We start from the raw sequence: 16,978 nt of genomic DNA on the forward strand, positions 1-16,978 counted from the left end.
CTGCAAATTAATTCTCAAGACATAACAGCAAGGAAGGAATGTGACTGAAGGAAGTGGGTGAGTAAATAATGCAGGTAGGTATGCCACTTTAATGAGAAACTGCATCATAGCCTATCCCTGACACTTGTCCAAACATAATACACAACATCTGCCAAGACTCAAGGGTACACAAGGTTTGTGTTGCTTTTTTAAAGAGAAGGGATCTCACCCTTGAGCTACTCAAGAAATGCAACATTTCTGGAACTAAGGCTCATTGCAATCAAAGCACACTGGGAAATAATAAACACAAGTGAAAGACAAGCACACCTTCTCTCGCACAATAACCATCCATGTGCAGCCAGGCAAGAACCCAGTGAAAACCTTGTCTCAAGTGAGGCAACACATTTGGGGACAAGAGCACTGTATTCTGAATTTGTGCATATGGAGGAAGAAACATATTCTTTCAAAGGCCTGAGTGGGACTGTCTGTAATATGAACTGTCTGGGTAGCTCTTGCTGGGCTGGCAGACAGACATGCTGAATTCAGACACCTGCTTCTGCCAATACACAAAGCAAGCGGGGCAGAATATGCTGCCTTGTTCGCAGTGCTCTTGACCTAGAAAGCTGGATTGCTACTGCATGGAATAATGGGAGATGAAGAATGAAAGATTCTGTTCTCATCCTCTTTTTGGGGACAATGGCACTATGTGATTTTTCTATTCAAAATAAAACCAAAGAAAAGAAAACTTCACCACTATCAAGGATATTTAATGGTTCAAAATTTTGAAAGGGAAACTTCACGAATCTAAAATACTGTGTCACTGAGAGCCAAATGTGACAGTACAAGAGAGACTTGTATCACAGTCTTCTGCTGATGTTGCAGTTATGGATCATTAATTTTTGTGGACGAATGGAGAGGAAGAGTGGGCAGATCCTTTCTTTCGGTTTGAAATGACCTCCTTTCCACTTGCTTCTTAGTTCCCCTACAAGTGAAAAATGATTAGTGGATGTGAATTTCAGCAGGAAAAAGCCAATTAGTAAAGGGCTAAGCTCACCTTCCCTTTACCACTTTTCTACTTTAATTTTTAGCTGCTTGTTAGAAATTTGTGCCATGAATCTGCCATGGATAGTACAGTCCTAAGGACAAATTATTGGCAAAGAAGTAACATGAATAGAATAGAAATGAAAGGTCTAAATACCCTAATGGCACCAGATCCTGCCTAATCCTGGAAGCTAAGCAGGGCCAGCCTTGGTTAGTACTTGGATGGGATACCACCAACGAATACCTGTATGAATACCTGTAGGCTATATTTCAGAAGAAGGAACTGGCAAAACTACTTCTGAGTCTTCGTTGCCTAAAAAACCCAATGAAATGCATAAAGTGGCCATAAGTCGACAAGCCACCTGAAGCTACATACAGCTTATCAGCGGTTCTCAACTTGGGGTCCCCAGATGTATTTCGACTACAGCTCCCAGAAATCCTAGCCAGTTTACCAGTTTTTAGGATTTCTGGGAGTTGAAGGTCAAAAACATCTGGGAAACCCAGGTTGAGAACTACTGCCTTAGATAGTCTGACCTGGCAATCCAACTCAATAAGTATCTGTGGCCCTCAGTGCCCATCACTGAAGAGGTGGACAACATCATTCAAACTATAGACAATTGTGCTCCCAGAAGCCTCCAGAGGGCATGAGTCTTTTAATGTCTTTTAACCCATTTAATGCTGCTGGGAGAGGGACATTTGGAAACTGAGTTTCAGGTGGTATTCTTTGACCAAATGTAAAGGTACTAGGGCAGTCCATATAGATAGTGTAGTGTGAAATGGGGTGGGTGCAACTCTTGGCTTTCCTGCAGTTTTCCACTGTTGCTTTACAGTAATATAAGTACACTAGCTTTGCCCGGCCACGTGTTGCTGTGGCTTATGGGAATCCTTTGTTGGCCAGCAGTGGAATAGCAGTGAATAGCCTTCCAGTTTCAAAGCCTGGCCGTTTTCTGGAGTAGCTGGAGCTTTTTGTTGTATGAACGTAGAGGCATGGATGAGGGGTTGTGCTGCCAAGTTTAGTGTTTCTGGGATGTGTAGTTTTGTTGTTTTGTCCTAGGCTGAAATTTCATTACCCTTTTATATATATAGATAATATGTGGCTGATCTGAGTGAACTCAAGTTAGCAGAATCTGGTGGTGGTCACTGAAGGAGACAGCTGGTTAGGTACTACACGAGAACTCAAGAAGAAACAACGTGGGAATAAAGGACTGGGAAGAACCCATCCAAAACTAATCACAAGGAGTTATTGACATGGTAGCTGGAGTTTAGTAATCTTAGTCTTAGTCTTAGAAGAAGTAGTCAATGGATTTGTAAATATATAGATTGTGGAATAGAAATCCATGGCTCTCCCAGATGTTGCTCAGGGAAAATGGTAAAGGTTTCCAATCTTTGATCTAGATCACGCAGCTCTCCAAAAGTTGTTGCACTGCAAGCGTCTTAACATAAAGAATGCTATGATTTCCAATTCAGTAACATTTGAGGGGCCCCTGGTGGTGGCACAGTGTGTTAAAGTGCTGAGATGCTGAACTTGCAGACCGAAAGGTCCCAAGTTCAAATCCCGGGAGCGGAATGAGCGCCCGCTGTTAGCTCCAGCTCCTGCCAACCTAGCAGTTCAAAAACATACAAATGTGAGTAGATCAATAGGTACCGTTCCGGCGGGAAGGTAACGGCGCTCTATGCAGTCATGCTGGCCACATGACCTTGGAGGTGTCTATGGACAATGCCGGCTCTTCGGCTTAGAAATGGAGATGAGCACCAACCCCCAGAGTCGGTCATGACTGGACATAACATCAGGGGAAAACCTTTTTTAACATTTGAGGGTCTACATGATTTCCACCCCTGACCCAGACTTCTGGAAGGAGGATGCAGCTGATACAGTTACCAGTTGTTATAATCTATCCCACAGGGCGCCTTGTATTTTCAAAGTTGGGAAGATTCTTCTCTACCCAGAGTTGATATGACTTCATCTGGGACCATGTGTTCAGTCTATTCAATACAACTCAATAAAGCAATTGCTTCTTCAGATCATCATTTACAAAAACGCAAGTCTTAAGGTGCTGAGAAATGATGTTTAATAACTAAAAAGACCAATATGTTTCAATCTGAAGATATATTTAAGGTCTTTGTCAGGAGCCTAAACAAAGAATATAAAGGGAAATGCATATATTTGTGGGTGTTATATGACATATGATAGTTAAACCTCAGGTTACAAAGCTTGTAGGGATAAGATAGAATGCAGCAGAATCCAGAAAGAAGCAAATCAAAGCTCCCATCTTAAATTTTCAAAGTGCTGGACAAGATGATACAAGTCTTTCTGATCTTTCCCATTGCCAGTTACTGTTGATGTATGAAAGCAATAAATCTACTTACCAACTTGCCTGAGTTCAAAACTCTCTTTTGAGAAGATTCCATTATTATACAGTATCTGCATAGGTTGCGGATTTGTGGCAACAGCAGCTTATAACTGTCATTTTGAGAGGTTGGTAGAGAATTCTGACCTCTATAGAAAGCTCCAAAAAGCTTACTATGGTAGAAGTTCATATTATTAGGTTGTTAGCCTGTATTTTATAGAAGAAATTAAATGCTTCTATGAGCCTTTTCTTTGTACAACCTCCCCCCCCCCCCCCCCCGGAAAAATGCCTTAAAAGATGCCTATGTCAAAATATGCTGACTTTTAAAAACTGTTAAGCAATAGTTCAATATCTTTGTTTCCAATAATTTTTAGTGATAACACACATATAGAGTATTTACAATATAATTAAAATTATATCTATCTATCTATCTATCTATCTAAACTAAAGAAACAAGTGCAGCTATAAAGGATGAAGAGATAGGGTGAAATAAGAAAAGAAAAAAGAGAGAGAAAAAGAAAAAAAGGAAAAAGAAAAGAAAAAAAGAATATATACATATTGACTTCCATCTACTTCCTTGTGTTGTGTAAGCCTTTAATAGTTCTTATGAACTTAATAATGTCTCTTCCTTGCATTCCCTTTCTCTATCGATTTTTCTTAGAGAACTACTTTTCTTATGTCTTCTTATAATATTTTTTTATTATAAGAACTCTAATAATGTTTAAATAAATTTTAGTGATAACTTTCTTTTCCAATATCTTGAAGCATCTCTCCTTTTTTCATGAATTGTTTTGTATGCAAACCTTTTTGTTTGCTTTTCTTTGGTGCAAATACAGCCTCACGTAGGGGAGATTTTTTGAAATCTCCCCGGAAAAGTTCAATTTTTGGACCACAGCTCAGAATCCCCCAGGACCAACTCCACACATAGTTTAAAGCATACTTCTGAGCTCAGATTTTTTTGAGAGTATGATGTACATCAATGTAATAACATGGTAGAAGAAAACTGATTTAAATAGTTTTTCTTATTTCTTTTCTTACTATATAATCAAATTCTTTGATTCGGAATTGCTAATCAAATTCTATGTTTCTCTTCCATGGACAAAACTAAATGGAGCATAGAGCCAGGGCTTCTTTGAAGCTGTTCCATTCACTGCTTGTACTGCTGAAGAGGACGGCTTCTTTGCAGAGTAATTGAAAAAATTGAGAACATCTTCAGAATGTTGCCAAAAACAAAGCCCTCTGTTTTTCAAATGTCTTCCTTTTTATTGCCCTTTAGTTCTCATCTGAAATTCTGGTAGGACTCCCTCAACCATGGAAGAAACACTATATACATACAGTATAACATAATGTATGGGTGGAGTAGACTGGTGATTGGTTTGCCTAATGGTATCCATACCAGGGAAGTGATTTGGTCTTAATTTCATAACAGTTTCTGGGCTGCTATGAATTAAAACTAAACTCCTGTGTTTATTACACACCATGCAATTCTGAGAGTTTAATTGCAAGGGGCAAATGTGACTTCTGATGCCCCCCTGGGTTCCCCTGTTCTGCCCATGTGGGTTATGGGACCACAGTGCCATCGAGTGCATGCCACACAGGGAGCAGCAAAGAGGTGCAACCCTGCAGAAAAGCGAGCAAAGAGTGGAGAGGAGGACACATTGGCGTTCGGATTGCCTGCCTCTGCTTTCGTCTATTAGGCAGCCAGTGCTTTTGGCTGGGAGCCCAGACCGGGTTTTTGTAATCAAAACATGATCTTGTATGCTGTGCAGCCAGTACTGAGAAAGGCCGACTGATGGCTCTCCTCTTTTAACTCTGCTGTGGAATCCGCCGAGCTTCACCTCTCTGATGTCCAAAATGCACCGATCTGTGAGTGCTGCCTTTGTCATAACTGGGAGGGATGTCGGGGAGTCATTCTTGCATTCGAAAGCCAAGCAATGACTTCTTTCTCTTTCTTGCCTCTTTGAAAAATATCGCATTGTGGATCAAGGTGTCTTGCTTTCGGTCAGCAGACAGGTATCAGAAGGATGTGGGAGGGCAAAAAATGTTTCCCCCCATCACAGGTTATATGTTGTATCTCTCATTCAGGTGAGGTTATCCACAAGGAGGGCAGGGAGGTGGGGGAGGAAATGAAAAACAAAGCACAAATCAAACCAAAATGCTGGATAATGTCAGATATTTTCCATCTCAAAACTGGGGAATGTGATGGTCTGTGCAAAGACGGTGAGTGTTTATGGGGGAATTTGTGTGGCAACCGGCAAAGAGAAACCTTGGCTTTAGGCCCTTTTCCTTTTCTTCACTTCCCATCCCCCAGCTTTCCTTTCTCTCGTGAGCTTTGCTTTGCTTTTCTCAGAGTCTTTCATATCATAAACAGCTGACTTTGAAAGCATGCAGGGATATGCTATCGCCAAAGCCAAGAGCTGTGAAAAAATCCCATTGCCCAGTGGGTGGGTGAACTTTAGGGGGTAGGTACATGATATACACAGTCTCTGTAAAGCTCCCATTGCTTTGTTCAACCCCTCTTCTTCTTTTATCATGCTTTAATAGAGAATGATATTTATGCCTGTCAGATTCCCCTCCCCCCCCCCCCCCCCCCCCCCCCCGTTGGCCTCTCTGTTTTTCCAAGCAACCAGGAAGGCTCTCTGATTCACAGGCATGGCACGTTTGCTGGGCCAAAGCCATACCTAACTTACTTGCTCCTGTCATTGTGTAGCACATGGGTACCTGGCTCCCTGTGAAAGTTTTAAGTGTGATATGGCATAAAGGAGTATCACTTTTCACACAGATCAGCAACAGAAGCAACTTTCTTTCCAGTAACTTGGCAGCAGAAATATTATGTAGTCACAGACTGACTGACCGACCAGCTGGCTGGTTGCAGCACAGTAGCTACAGCCAGAGAGAAAAATGCTGACCGCGCTTCAATGGGATGGTCAGTGTTCACCAGGGAATCAGCACCCGGCTGCTTTGCACCTTTGGGCCAATTCAATTGGGTGGTTGCTGCTTCTGCTGCTGGATGTGTAAGGGGAGACAGTTTTGGGAATAAGCCTGGTAGCAAGGTTAATAGCAGACCAAAGAGGCATTGTTTCTGAGCCTCTATGAAAATACAGACCTCTTATTGTACTTGCCCTTACCAGACCCTGCCCTGATTGAAAAGATGGCAATGGGCTGGACATCATACATCATACTCTCCAACTTTCTTGATTTGGCAATGACAGTCCCAATTAATTCTCTCTCACTCCACTTTTTCAGCTGCTTTTGAAATGTCCTCCTTAAGTGGCTGCAATTGCTGAAAAGTGAGTTCAAAGTGCAAAAGTGGTTGTACTCAATTAATTCAGCAGAAGGAGCAGAAAGGGCAGACTTTGCCCTTCCTAGTATGCACTGGCAAAAGCAAACTGCTGTAGGAATATTTTTTTCTTTTTGTCCACACCCTGATACTGCTCTGCCACATGTGTTCTGTCTTTCATCTGTGAAATGTTAGCAGATATATTTCAGTTTTGTATTTCTACTTTTTGTCACTAAGGCCCTGGGCATTAAGCTACATCCAAAACGATAGCTATGGCTATAGAAAATAATAGGAGCACATGAGATCTGCAGCAAAATATTGTAGTATATCTTCTTCCCTATTAACACTATTGCTCCCAGGGCTGCCTCAAAATATTTCCCTGCTTGAGCTGAAGGATAAGATAGCATCAACTCAGCACTACTATTCAATGTACAGAAACTGATCAGATGGGCAAACAATCTTATTTATAAGATTGTGAGACGATTACATTCTCTGCCACTCTGGAGGGCAACACAAGTTGTCTTGCAGAGTATGGGTCAGATCACATTGCACACACTGCTCTATCATCCCAAACTTTGCTGCTTTTCCTGGTTCCTTAGCATTTGCTGCCTGAGGTTTTTCCCTGATTCTGCTTAATAGTAAAGCCAGGCCCAAGTGCTTCTGTTCAGGCTTCTAGTTGGCAGGCTATTAGGATACCATAAGAGGCTCAAGCAGGCCAGGTTTTGGTTTCCAGTACCATCTCGTTTTCTGTTCCAATTGATACTTCCAATCCAGTTGGAAGGATTGCCCCAGGAAAAATGTATTTTTCATATGATTTCAACAGTAGAATATGTTGCTTCAGAGTACAATAGTCTCCTTCTCTGGAGGTTTTTAAACAGAGGCTAGATGGCCATCTGTCGGGAGTGCTATTGATCATCTGTTCGTGCATGACAGGATGGAGTTAGACTGGATGTCTTTGTCCAATTTTGTGTTTCTATGATTCTAATTATTGGCTAAAGAAATAGGAAACTGCACCCTAATGTACTAAGACAAAGGCCATGAAGACAGAGTATCACAAGTAAGGAAATTTTATATATCTTAGCAAAAAGATTGCTACTCTTGGAGTTGTGAAGGCGACCCTTGCCCTTCCTGGCTCATTAAACAAGACAGAGGGGGATTGGCCTAGTGGATCATGAGGATTGTCAATGCCTCGCTGGAACAGGGAAAAATTCTTTTTTGCCTGAAAATGGTGATCATAAAACTAATTCTGAAAAAAAAATCGACCCTGAATCCCTCTGTGTTAAATAAAAATCAACCCATTTCCAATCTCCCCTTCTTGGTCAAGTTTCTAGAGCAAGTGGTCACTACTGAACTCCAGGGATTCTTGGATGCAACCGATTATCTTGGCCCATCATAGTCTGGGTTTTGGCCTGATCAGAGAATGGAGACAGCTTTGGTCGCTTTGGTGGATGACCTCCACAGAGAACTAGACAAGGGGAGCGTATAACTATTGGTTCTTTTGGACCTCTCAGTGGCTTTCAATACCATCGAACATGGTATCCTTCTGGGCCGTCTCTTCAGGATGGGACTTAGGGGCTCTGTTTGGCAGTGACTGCACTCATACCTGGAAGATTGATCACAGGTGATGGTACTGGGGGATAACCAGTTGGACCCCTGGCCATTGACCTGTGGAGTTCTGCAAGGTTCTGTTCTATCCCTCATGCTTTTCAACATCTACATGAAACCTCTGGGTGAGGTCATCTGAAGTTTTGGAGTTCAGTGCCATCTGTACGCAGATGACATACAACTCTATTACTAATTTCTACTTAAAGCCAAGGAAGCTGCCTGAGTTCTGGACCAGTGCCTGACAGCTGTGATGAGGTGTAACAAACTGAAGCTTAATCCAAACAAGACAGAGGTCCTCCTGGTCAGTTGGAGGCTGAATGGGGTATAGCGTGGCAACCTATGCTCGAGGGGGTAACATTCTCCCTGAGGACACAGATCCGCAGTTTGGAGTCCTCCTGGACTCAGCGCTGACCCTGGAAGGTGTTAGCAGTGGCCGGAAAGGCCTTCGCACAATTAAAGCTTGTGCGCTAACCGCGCTCATATCTCAAAAAGTCTGATCTGTCCACGGTGGTCCATGCCCTAGTTACACCTTGGATGGATTATTGCAATGCACTCTATGTGGGGCTGCCTATGAGAATTGCTCAAAAAATACGATTAGTACAAAGATAAGTTGCCAGGTTATTGACTGGAGCAAATTATAGGGTGCATACTACCCCCCCATTAAAACATCTTCATTACTTGCCTATGTGTTTCTGGGCCCAATTCAAAGTGCAGGTTATTATCTATAAAGCCCTACATGGGTCAGGTCCAATCTATTTATGCGACTGCATCTCCCCCTATGAACCAATTTGGGCCCTAAGATCTGCCAGGGAGGCCCTCCTCACGGCCCCGCCTCTGTCACAAGTGTTGTGGGTGGGGATGAGGGAGAGGGCCTTCTCGGTAGTGGCCCCTTGGCTCTGGAAAGCTCTTTCCAGGGAGATTAGACAGACCCCCATGGTATCAATTTTCTAGAAGGAACTGAAAACCTGGTGTTTGAAAATGGGTAAACTTAATGTCATCCAGCGGTTGGAGATATGAGATAAATCTAAAATTGGATTTTACTGTTCCTTTTTACTTGAAGCCACCTTCAAGAAGATAGTTTTGAGATACCCGGTCATCTTATATAAATGTGTATAGCTTATCTGTGATTGCCAGGGTCAGCAGATGTTTGGTTTGAGTGATAGATTAGGATTCTGGGAAATAGGTATTCAAATTCTCACTTGGCCTTGGAGACCCACTGGTTGTCTTTGGGTAAGTCACTCTCTTGCAACAAAACCCTTCTGAACAGATTTTGCTAAGAAACCCCAGAATAGGTTTGCTTGAGTGTCGTCATAAGCCACAAATGACTTGAAGGCACAGCATGAACAAAGCACCTAATTATATGTAAGAACTTTGTTTATTTCCATCACCACCAAAGGTCCGATTGGATGTCCACCACCTCCCTGTGATCCTAATAGGTCATGCTGTGTATGACTCCCTCTGCACAGATTTGCAGTGCTTCATGCCCTCACAAAATGTGGTTCGGCTGCTCCGTGCTGTTTTTGTAACAAGGAGAATTACAGGTGTGCCAAACTGCACGTTGCTCTAATTCCAATATTTATATATCCATACCAAACCCTAGCTCTCCTATTTAAACATGGAGTTCAGGTACATCAAGATTACATGCAGATCTGTAGGAAACCTAAACATTCTGGTCAGGTAGGATCCAAATATAAAATAAACCAGTTCTACAAAATTGTCAGGGAAATTCATCAAGTTGCAAAACTCTTTTGTTACCAAGACACGGCTGTGGGAGAAGGCAGACCTTATAAAAAGCTCTTACAGTTATTAACATCCCTTGACGTCACATTTAATGCCAGAAACTTCATTATCAACGAATTCTGAGAGCAGCCTTCTCTGACCTGGTATCCAACAGATGGGTGAGACTTTGGCCCCATATATAATGCATTATATGGTCAATGAACCATCAATTAATGGCGATTGTATTCAACATATCTAGAAGGCATGAGGTATGATGCATTTGTACTTTAAATACAAATGGAGTATCATTCTTAAATGAGATTTCCTTTAAAACACAATGTTGGTGTCAGAATGCTTCTTGAAACTTAAATCCAATTGTTAGCTACAATTGCTGCTGTAGATAACTTGGACTGAATACTGGGTGGTTATTTAAGACTGATGAAAATTGCTTCAGTACATCTCTCAAAGTTGGAACTAGAAAATGAATTTAAGCATGAAAATTTAGCATTATATTATATTATATTATATTATATTATATATATTATATTATATATCATTTTTATGGAGTCCCCAGTGGCAGAGTGGGTTAAACTGCTAAGCAGCTGAACTTGCTTACTAAAAATTTGGTGGTTCGAATCCAGGGAGCTGGGTTAGCTCTCCTGTTAGCCTCAGCTTCTGCCAACCTAGCAATTCAAAAACATGCAATTGTGAGTAGATCAATGGGTACCACTCTGGCGGGAAGGCAACGGCACTCCATGCAGTCATGCTCCAGCCACATGCCCTTGGAGGCATCTACGGACAACGCCGGCTCTTTGGCTTAGAAATTGTGACAAGCACAAATTGTGTCTTAGAGTTGGACATGACTAGACTGTATCAAGGGGAAACCTTTACTTTTACCTATCATTTTTATGCAGTACATCATCAAAAGGGTGAAGGACAGTCTGCACAATGTAAATAGGCTACACCTTCAGGTTTCGGTGTAAATTCAGCATGATTCTTCCAATGATGAGAGATGACAAATGACAAAGCAGATGGAATTTGCACTGAATGTATTTGGTTCACAATCAGATAAACTTCAAAAAGGGCATTTTTTTGGAACGATACCTCCCAGAATCTCTGTTATGGCCGCTGACTGGTTTCTTCTGATTCATATGTACTCTTGATATATGTGAGCACCATGTGATCTAGAAGTTAAGGGACCTATACTGGTAACGCACCTTCCAATTTTGCACAAATTAAAGCCAAGACATGCAAGCCAAGCAGCTTAAAGGTATGTTCAAGATGAGAAAGTTATTAATGAAGAGAAACATACAAACTAAGGGCAGCTGCAGTAGTTTGCTTTCTTCCAAGATTTCTGGGAAGTCAAAGATTCTCTTTCTTTCCTTTCCTCATTTCTGAATTCATATGATGCAAATGGCTATTGCACTTTGGACTCAGTTTACAAGAACAAGAGTAAACTGAAGACAAAGGAGAAGAGGAGGGAGAAACAGGGACATTTTAAGGACAACTGAAAAAGTGGGACATCAGAGAATTAATCAGGATTGTTTGAACTAAAGTGGGACAGTTGGAGAGTACCATATATAGTTTTGTGAATTGCAGCAAAAAAAAAAAAACCCTTTCAAAACATGGGGATTCTCCATAGCGCAGTGGGTTAAACCACTGAGCTGCTGAACTTGCTGACTGAAATGCAGATGTGAGTAGATCAATAGGTACCGCTCTGGTGGGAAGGCAATGGCGCTCCGTGCAGTCATGCCGGCCACATGACCTTGGAGGTGTCTATGGACAATGCTGGTTCTTTGGCCTAGAAATGGAGATGAGCACCAACCCCCAGAGTCAGACATGACTAGGCTTAATGTCGGGAAAACCTTTACCCTCCTGTTAAAATGCGGGCACCGATTTCATGTTTCAGTATTTAACACTAAGCTCAGGAAATGGTGATTTTCTCCTGAAAAGATTTTCTGGCAAGACAATTCTTATTCAAGGGGGATGGGGTTTGATTCAATGCCTAAAAAGGGCAGGGCAGGCTCTCTCATCCCAGATATTAGTGGGCTGGCTCACCACCAATTCAGTGACAAAGAGTGCTCTGAAAGCCACATCAGCTCTTTAGCACAGATAGTTCTTTTGTCCAATAGATTCTTCTTTTGTCCAGGTTTCATTGATTCTTTCTAAAAGAGAACAAATATTTTTTACTTCAAAACCCAGAATCACATTTTAGAGAAACTGGATTTTAGGTCTATTGTGGAGAATCATATTGTTCTTTTTTGTTTGTTCAAAATAAGATGCAGGGCTCATATCTTAAAAACCACATTTCATAATTTTGTCATTGCCATAAATGAAATATTTCCACTCCCTTCACCTGCTTTTACCTTACTAAAAGAAAATAAATACTTCCCTGTATTATCATCATAGGTGGAAATTCATCAAAGCTCTTTTTTCCTTCCTGTGATATTAGGATGTTACTGTGGATGATGCCGTGCTGCGGAAAAAAGAACAGAAAGATGTTGAGCTGGATAAGAAAATAATTGCTTTGAGGAAAAAGAATGAAGCTCTTATGAGAAGATACCAAGTAAGTTTCCTCTAGCTTTTTAAATATACATGAGGTCACTCCTTTGCTTATTTTCAGACCCTACTTACCGGGGGAACCACCAACCCATACTTGAGCTGTAGCCTAAAACCCCTTCTACACTGTCATATAATCCAGATGATCAAAGCAAATAAAACATATTATCTGCTTTGAACTGAATTACACTGGCCTATAATCCCTACAATCCAGTTCAAATCAGATAGTTTGGATTTTATATGGCAGTGTAGATGGGGCCCTAGGGTCCTTCCACACAGCCATATAACTCAGAATATCAAGGCGGATAATCCAAAATATCTGTTTTTGAACTGGGTTATTTGGGGGCCCCTCCAGACAGGCCCTATATTTCAGGATCTGATCCCAGGTTTTCTGTTTATCCCAGATTATCTGACAGTGGGAACTCATATAATCCAGTTTAAAGCAGAAAACCTGGGATCAGATCCTGGGATATAGGGCCTTTCTGGAAGGGCCCTGAATTTGCACTACCATATAATCTAGTTCAATGTGGATTTTATACAGCTGTGTGGAAGGGACCTTAGAAGGCTTACTGATATTGCCAGTTGACTGATAATTAATAACATTTTTGTTTCCAATCTGCACGTTTGTTCCATTCATATCAGTAATATGAAACATGGTTTGTTACAAATGCTATTGTGAACATGATGCAAATATTTGGCTTTTTAAAAACAAATAAACACCGATCTGCGTGAAAAATACCAAGAAGTAACACATTAACATCTCACCTCCTGCAGCTTGAGCTTCCATCACACCTCCTGCAGCCTGGGATTTCACATCCATGATCTCCCATCCTTGTTTATATTAGTTCTATATTGGTATGGGAATGACATATTGAAGAATAAATTTGGAGCCGATTCTGGAATGGCTAAACTAAGATTAAAAGACACGCACAGACTATTCTTCATTTGGTTCAGGCCCCCAAAACGAACTGCTTTGGTGCCGTTTCTTTGGACTAACAAATGTTTGCTAAAATCAGAACTCAGAAAAATTCTTTTGTGGATTACAGTTTCTGCCGGCAAGACATTCTAGCAAAGGGGCAGGGATTAGGGAGATCTAGTTTCTTTTAAACTGAACTTTTCCAAGCTCTGGCTGAAATGTCATGAAGGACAAATTCACACCATGTATGCTATTTTAAATTGAGGTACAGTTCTTCCAGGCAAACGGTGATGGAGAGGGACAGGAGGTAACACCACTTCATCCAAACCTAGATCTCAGGTAGCCAACATATATCTAAGGATAATATTTTTATCTAGCCAGAAGTGACTTGAGAACATACTGCAAATTGTTTCTGGTGTGAGATAACTGGCCGTCTGCAGAGACGTTACTCAGGGGATGCCCAGATGTGTTACCATCCTGCTGGGAGGCTTTTCTCATGTCCCGTCAAGGAAGTACGGAAAGAAGAATAGCTTATTTTTGTATATGTTTATGTAGTGTAATTTATATGACATCTATTATCTACACGTATCTTGTCAAAGTTGCTGAGTCCAGTAAAAAGCAGTGTTAGAGTGGAGGGAAGAAAAACAGCCTTCTACTGGCTCAAGTTTTCTTCTAGAAAATAAAGCACAAGCAAATGTCTTTATGAGATATAGGGCTCATCTACACCAGACAATTTAGTGTGGTGTAAATATGCCTCGAAGAAGCCTCAGATCCGGTATATTCGTGCCAGTAGATTCCTAAGACCTGCTCCCACTCATCTCAGGAGACTGTTCTTTCTTTTTTATTCTTTCCAGAAGAGAATTGCAGTAATCACCTCCCCCCTGCCTCAGTATGTTACTGTTTTGTATTTAGATTTATAACATTTGGCTGATTATTTCCAGCACTTGATGAACTTCCACCCTTAAGATTCCTTTCTCACATAATTCAGTTTAAAGCTATCCTCATTAGGTTTGTGAGGCTCTTCACAACACTGTTCCTGCCATCTGCTAGGAAGTACAACCCATCAATTGATCGGCATCCATCTTCACAAAACAACTGACTATGGCCCAAGAAGCCAAACTGTTCTCAGCAGAGCTGGTTATTTACTTCTACTATTCTTCTGTCCCTTCCTGGGCAATGGCCTTCCACTGAAAGACAAAATGATAATCTGTGCATCAAGGTCCTTAAGTTTCCTACTCAGAACCTTGCAATCCCTCTGAATAGTCTGAAGGCTATGCCTTTGCAGCATCATTTGGTAAGAGGCTTTCACGATTCCTGTATGTCCTCCAAATTAGGGAATACATTCTGAATTGCATAATTCTAGGTTACTCCCTAACAAGATTCTGGCTATATTTTAAAAGATAATAATAAAAATAAAATAAGCAAAATATATAAAGGTCCCCTGGATATTGCTATGTTGACATCTAGTGATGGTGACAATGTTCTGCTGATGAATGTGCTGTTTCTCCAAGCTTCCCTCTGTCTTTCTCTTTGTTACAGACAATTTGTTTTGTTTCTAGCTTCTAGCTCATTTTGTTGTTGTAATGTAAGCTGATCTGATAGAGGTACTGTTTCAGGAAATAGAAGAGGACAGGAAGCATGCAGAGCAGGAGGGAATGGCTGTCACCTCCAGGCGAGCCAGGCCAGATGGGCTCACCATCACCATCACCAAGGCCCATAATGTAAGCACTCATCTTGTTTTTCTTCTGAGAAAGCTTTTTGAGGATTCTGTTTTGATGAGGTGAGGGAGACTGTAGCTTAGCTAGATCATTTGGATTTTTTCCAACTCAATGTTCTCCTTGAGTCTTACCAACAGCTGCCATGATGTAAAGCCACACTGTCTAATGGCAAGGCTGACTGAGGATCATGGGATTTGTGGTCTAACACACCTGGATTACCTAAAATGAGAAGATGTTATTAATAAATATGTAGACTTCAGGCCTTATCAGAATAATTTGCAGAGGGCTAAATTAAGTAGTGATACATGCTATAGACCAGAGCTTCTTAAACTTTTCTACCCGCAACCCCTTTCAGCCCGAGAAATTTTTACATGACTCTGGGTATATAAAACAGGTATAAAAACCAAACATTTACTGATAACAAATCAGCATTTGCAAGGCTTGCTAAACAGGCTGATTTTCCTTTTTATGAAGTACAGCTGAAGCATTGTCTGTAGGATCCATTGTAAACACCACACAACAGATTTGTCTAAATGTCAAAAACAGCCACAAGGTGATGTTCAGAAAACAGTAAAGATTTCCAAAATTTTCAAGACCCCCAACACTGATAAATAAATAAATAAATTTATTTATTTATTGTCTCCGAAGCGAAACTGAGGGTATTTAGAAACTCAAACAAAGTTAAAAACTTGGCATTATACTAAATGTCTTTTGACCAGAATCTGGCCACTTGGAGTGCCTCTGGTATTACTGCGAGAAGGTCCTCCATTGTGCATGTGGTAGGGTTCAGACCGCATTGTAGTAAGTGGTCTGTGGCTTGCTCTTCTTCCCCACACTCGCATGTTGCAGACTCCACTTTGTAGCTCCATTTCTGAAGGTTGGCTCTGCACCCCGTGGTGCCAGATCGCAACCTGTTCAGTGCCTTTCATGTCGCCCATTCTTCTGTGTGCCCAAGGGGGAGTTTCTCATCCAATCTCAGCCATGGATTGAGGTTCTGGGTTTTAAACTGCCACTTTTGAACTCTAACATTGTGAAAGGGGGATCCCATTTGGGGTAGGGACCCACAGTTTAAGAAGCAGTGCTATAGGCTAGAAAGGTTTGCCTTTCTGTTCTCAATCATGTGAGCATAGGAAGGGTCCTCTGTATCTAATTTTTCAGAGCCCTCCCTCTACCCTGTATCTAGACCTCACTGCCCCCTGTCTAGTATTTTCGAGGAGCTGGAGAAAACATCAAGAAGTGTTCTACTATTTGCATGCACCTACATCTGGATACAACCTGAGAGATTAGGAATAGTTTCCTGGAATGTTAGCTCCTTTATGGGAAGGACTGAAACTGGTTAGGTTTAAGAGATAAACTTCTTTAGCAGAATTTGTAGATAAATGCACTGAATCTTTAAGAAATGTATCAAATCTCTGCTTAAGTTCTAACTATCTAAAATAAAAGAATTGCTCAACTGAGCTGGAACTCAACATATTGGGAAGAGGAAGACAGGAAGGAGTCTCTATGTGACAATAGTTACTTGGGATTTTCTGGGGTCATGGAATGTGGTTGATTGCCTCGATAAGCTGATTATTGATGACCATGCAGTCTATGATTGAGCAAATGGAGAAATATTGAGATGTGAAGCTAATGCTTGATTATAACAGCATTTTCCAACACAATTAACTATTTTTTTCATTGAAGGAAATCTACTATTGGTTTCTGATCTAACAAGTGGGTGCAATACAACAATCTCCCCTCCTAAGTGGAGATCAGTTAAAAGATAGATCTATTTATAGTAGAGCTTTTGTCACAAAGTAGATCCTAGGTCTAA

General features: G+C 41.2%; 1 protein-coding gene across 3 annotated transcripts in view; it reads left to right on the forward strand.

The window, feature by feature from the left end:
• Positions 1-4,940: 4,940 nt before the first annotated feature.
• Positions 4,941-16,978, forward strand: part of ccdc9b (coiled-coil domain containing 9B) — a 71,610-nt gene continuing 59,572 nt past the window's right edge. Inside the window, exons 1-3 of one of the 3 annotated variants that reach the window (XM_008116834.3) lie at positions 4,945-5,234; positions 12,425-12,538; positions 15,064-15,168. In XM_008116834.3, the coding sequence (XP_008115041.2) occupies positions 5,214-5,234; positions 12,425-12,538; positions 15,064-15,168 (240 nt within the window). In that variant the 5' untranslated portion in view covers positions 4,945-5,213. The other 2 variants (XM_008116837.3, XM_008116835.3) reach the window with 2 other exon arrangements.

Source organism: Anolis carolinensis, chromosome 1 (genome assembly GCF_035594765.1).
Source record: "Anolis carolinensis isolate JA03-04 chromosome 1, rAnoCar3.1.pri, whole genome shotgun sequence".
NCBI classification, from domain to species: domain Eukaryota; kingdom Metazoa; phylum Chordata; class Lepidosauria; order Squamata; family Dactyloidae; genus Anolis; species Anolis carolinensis.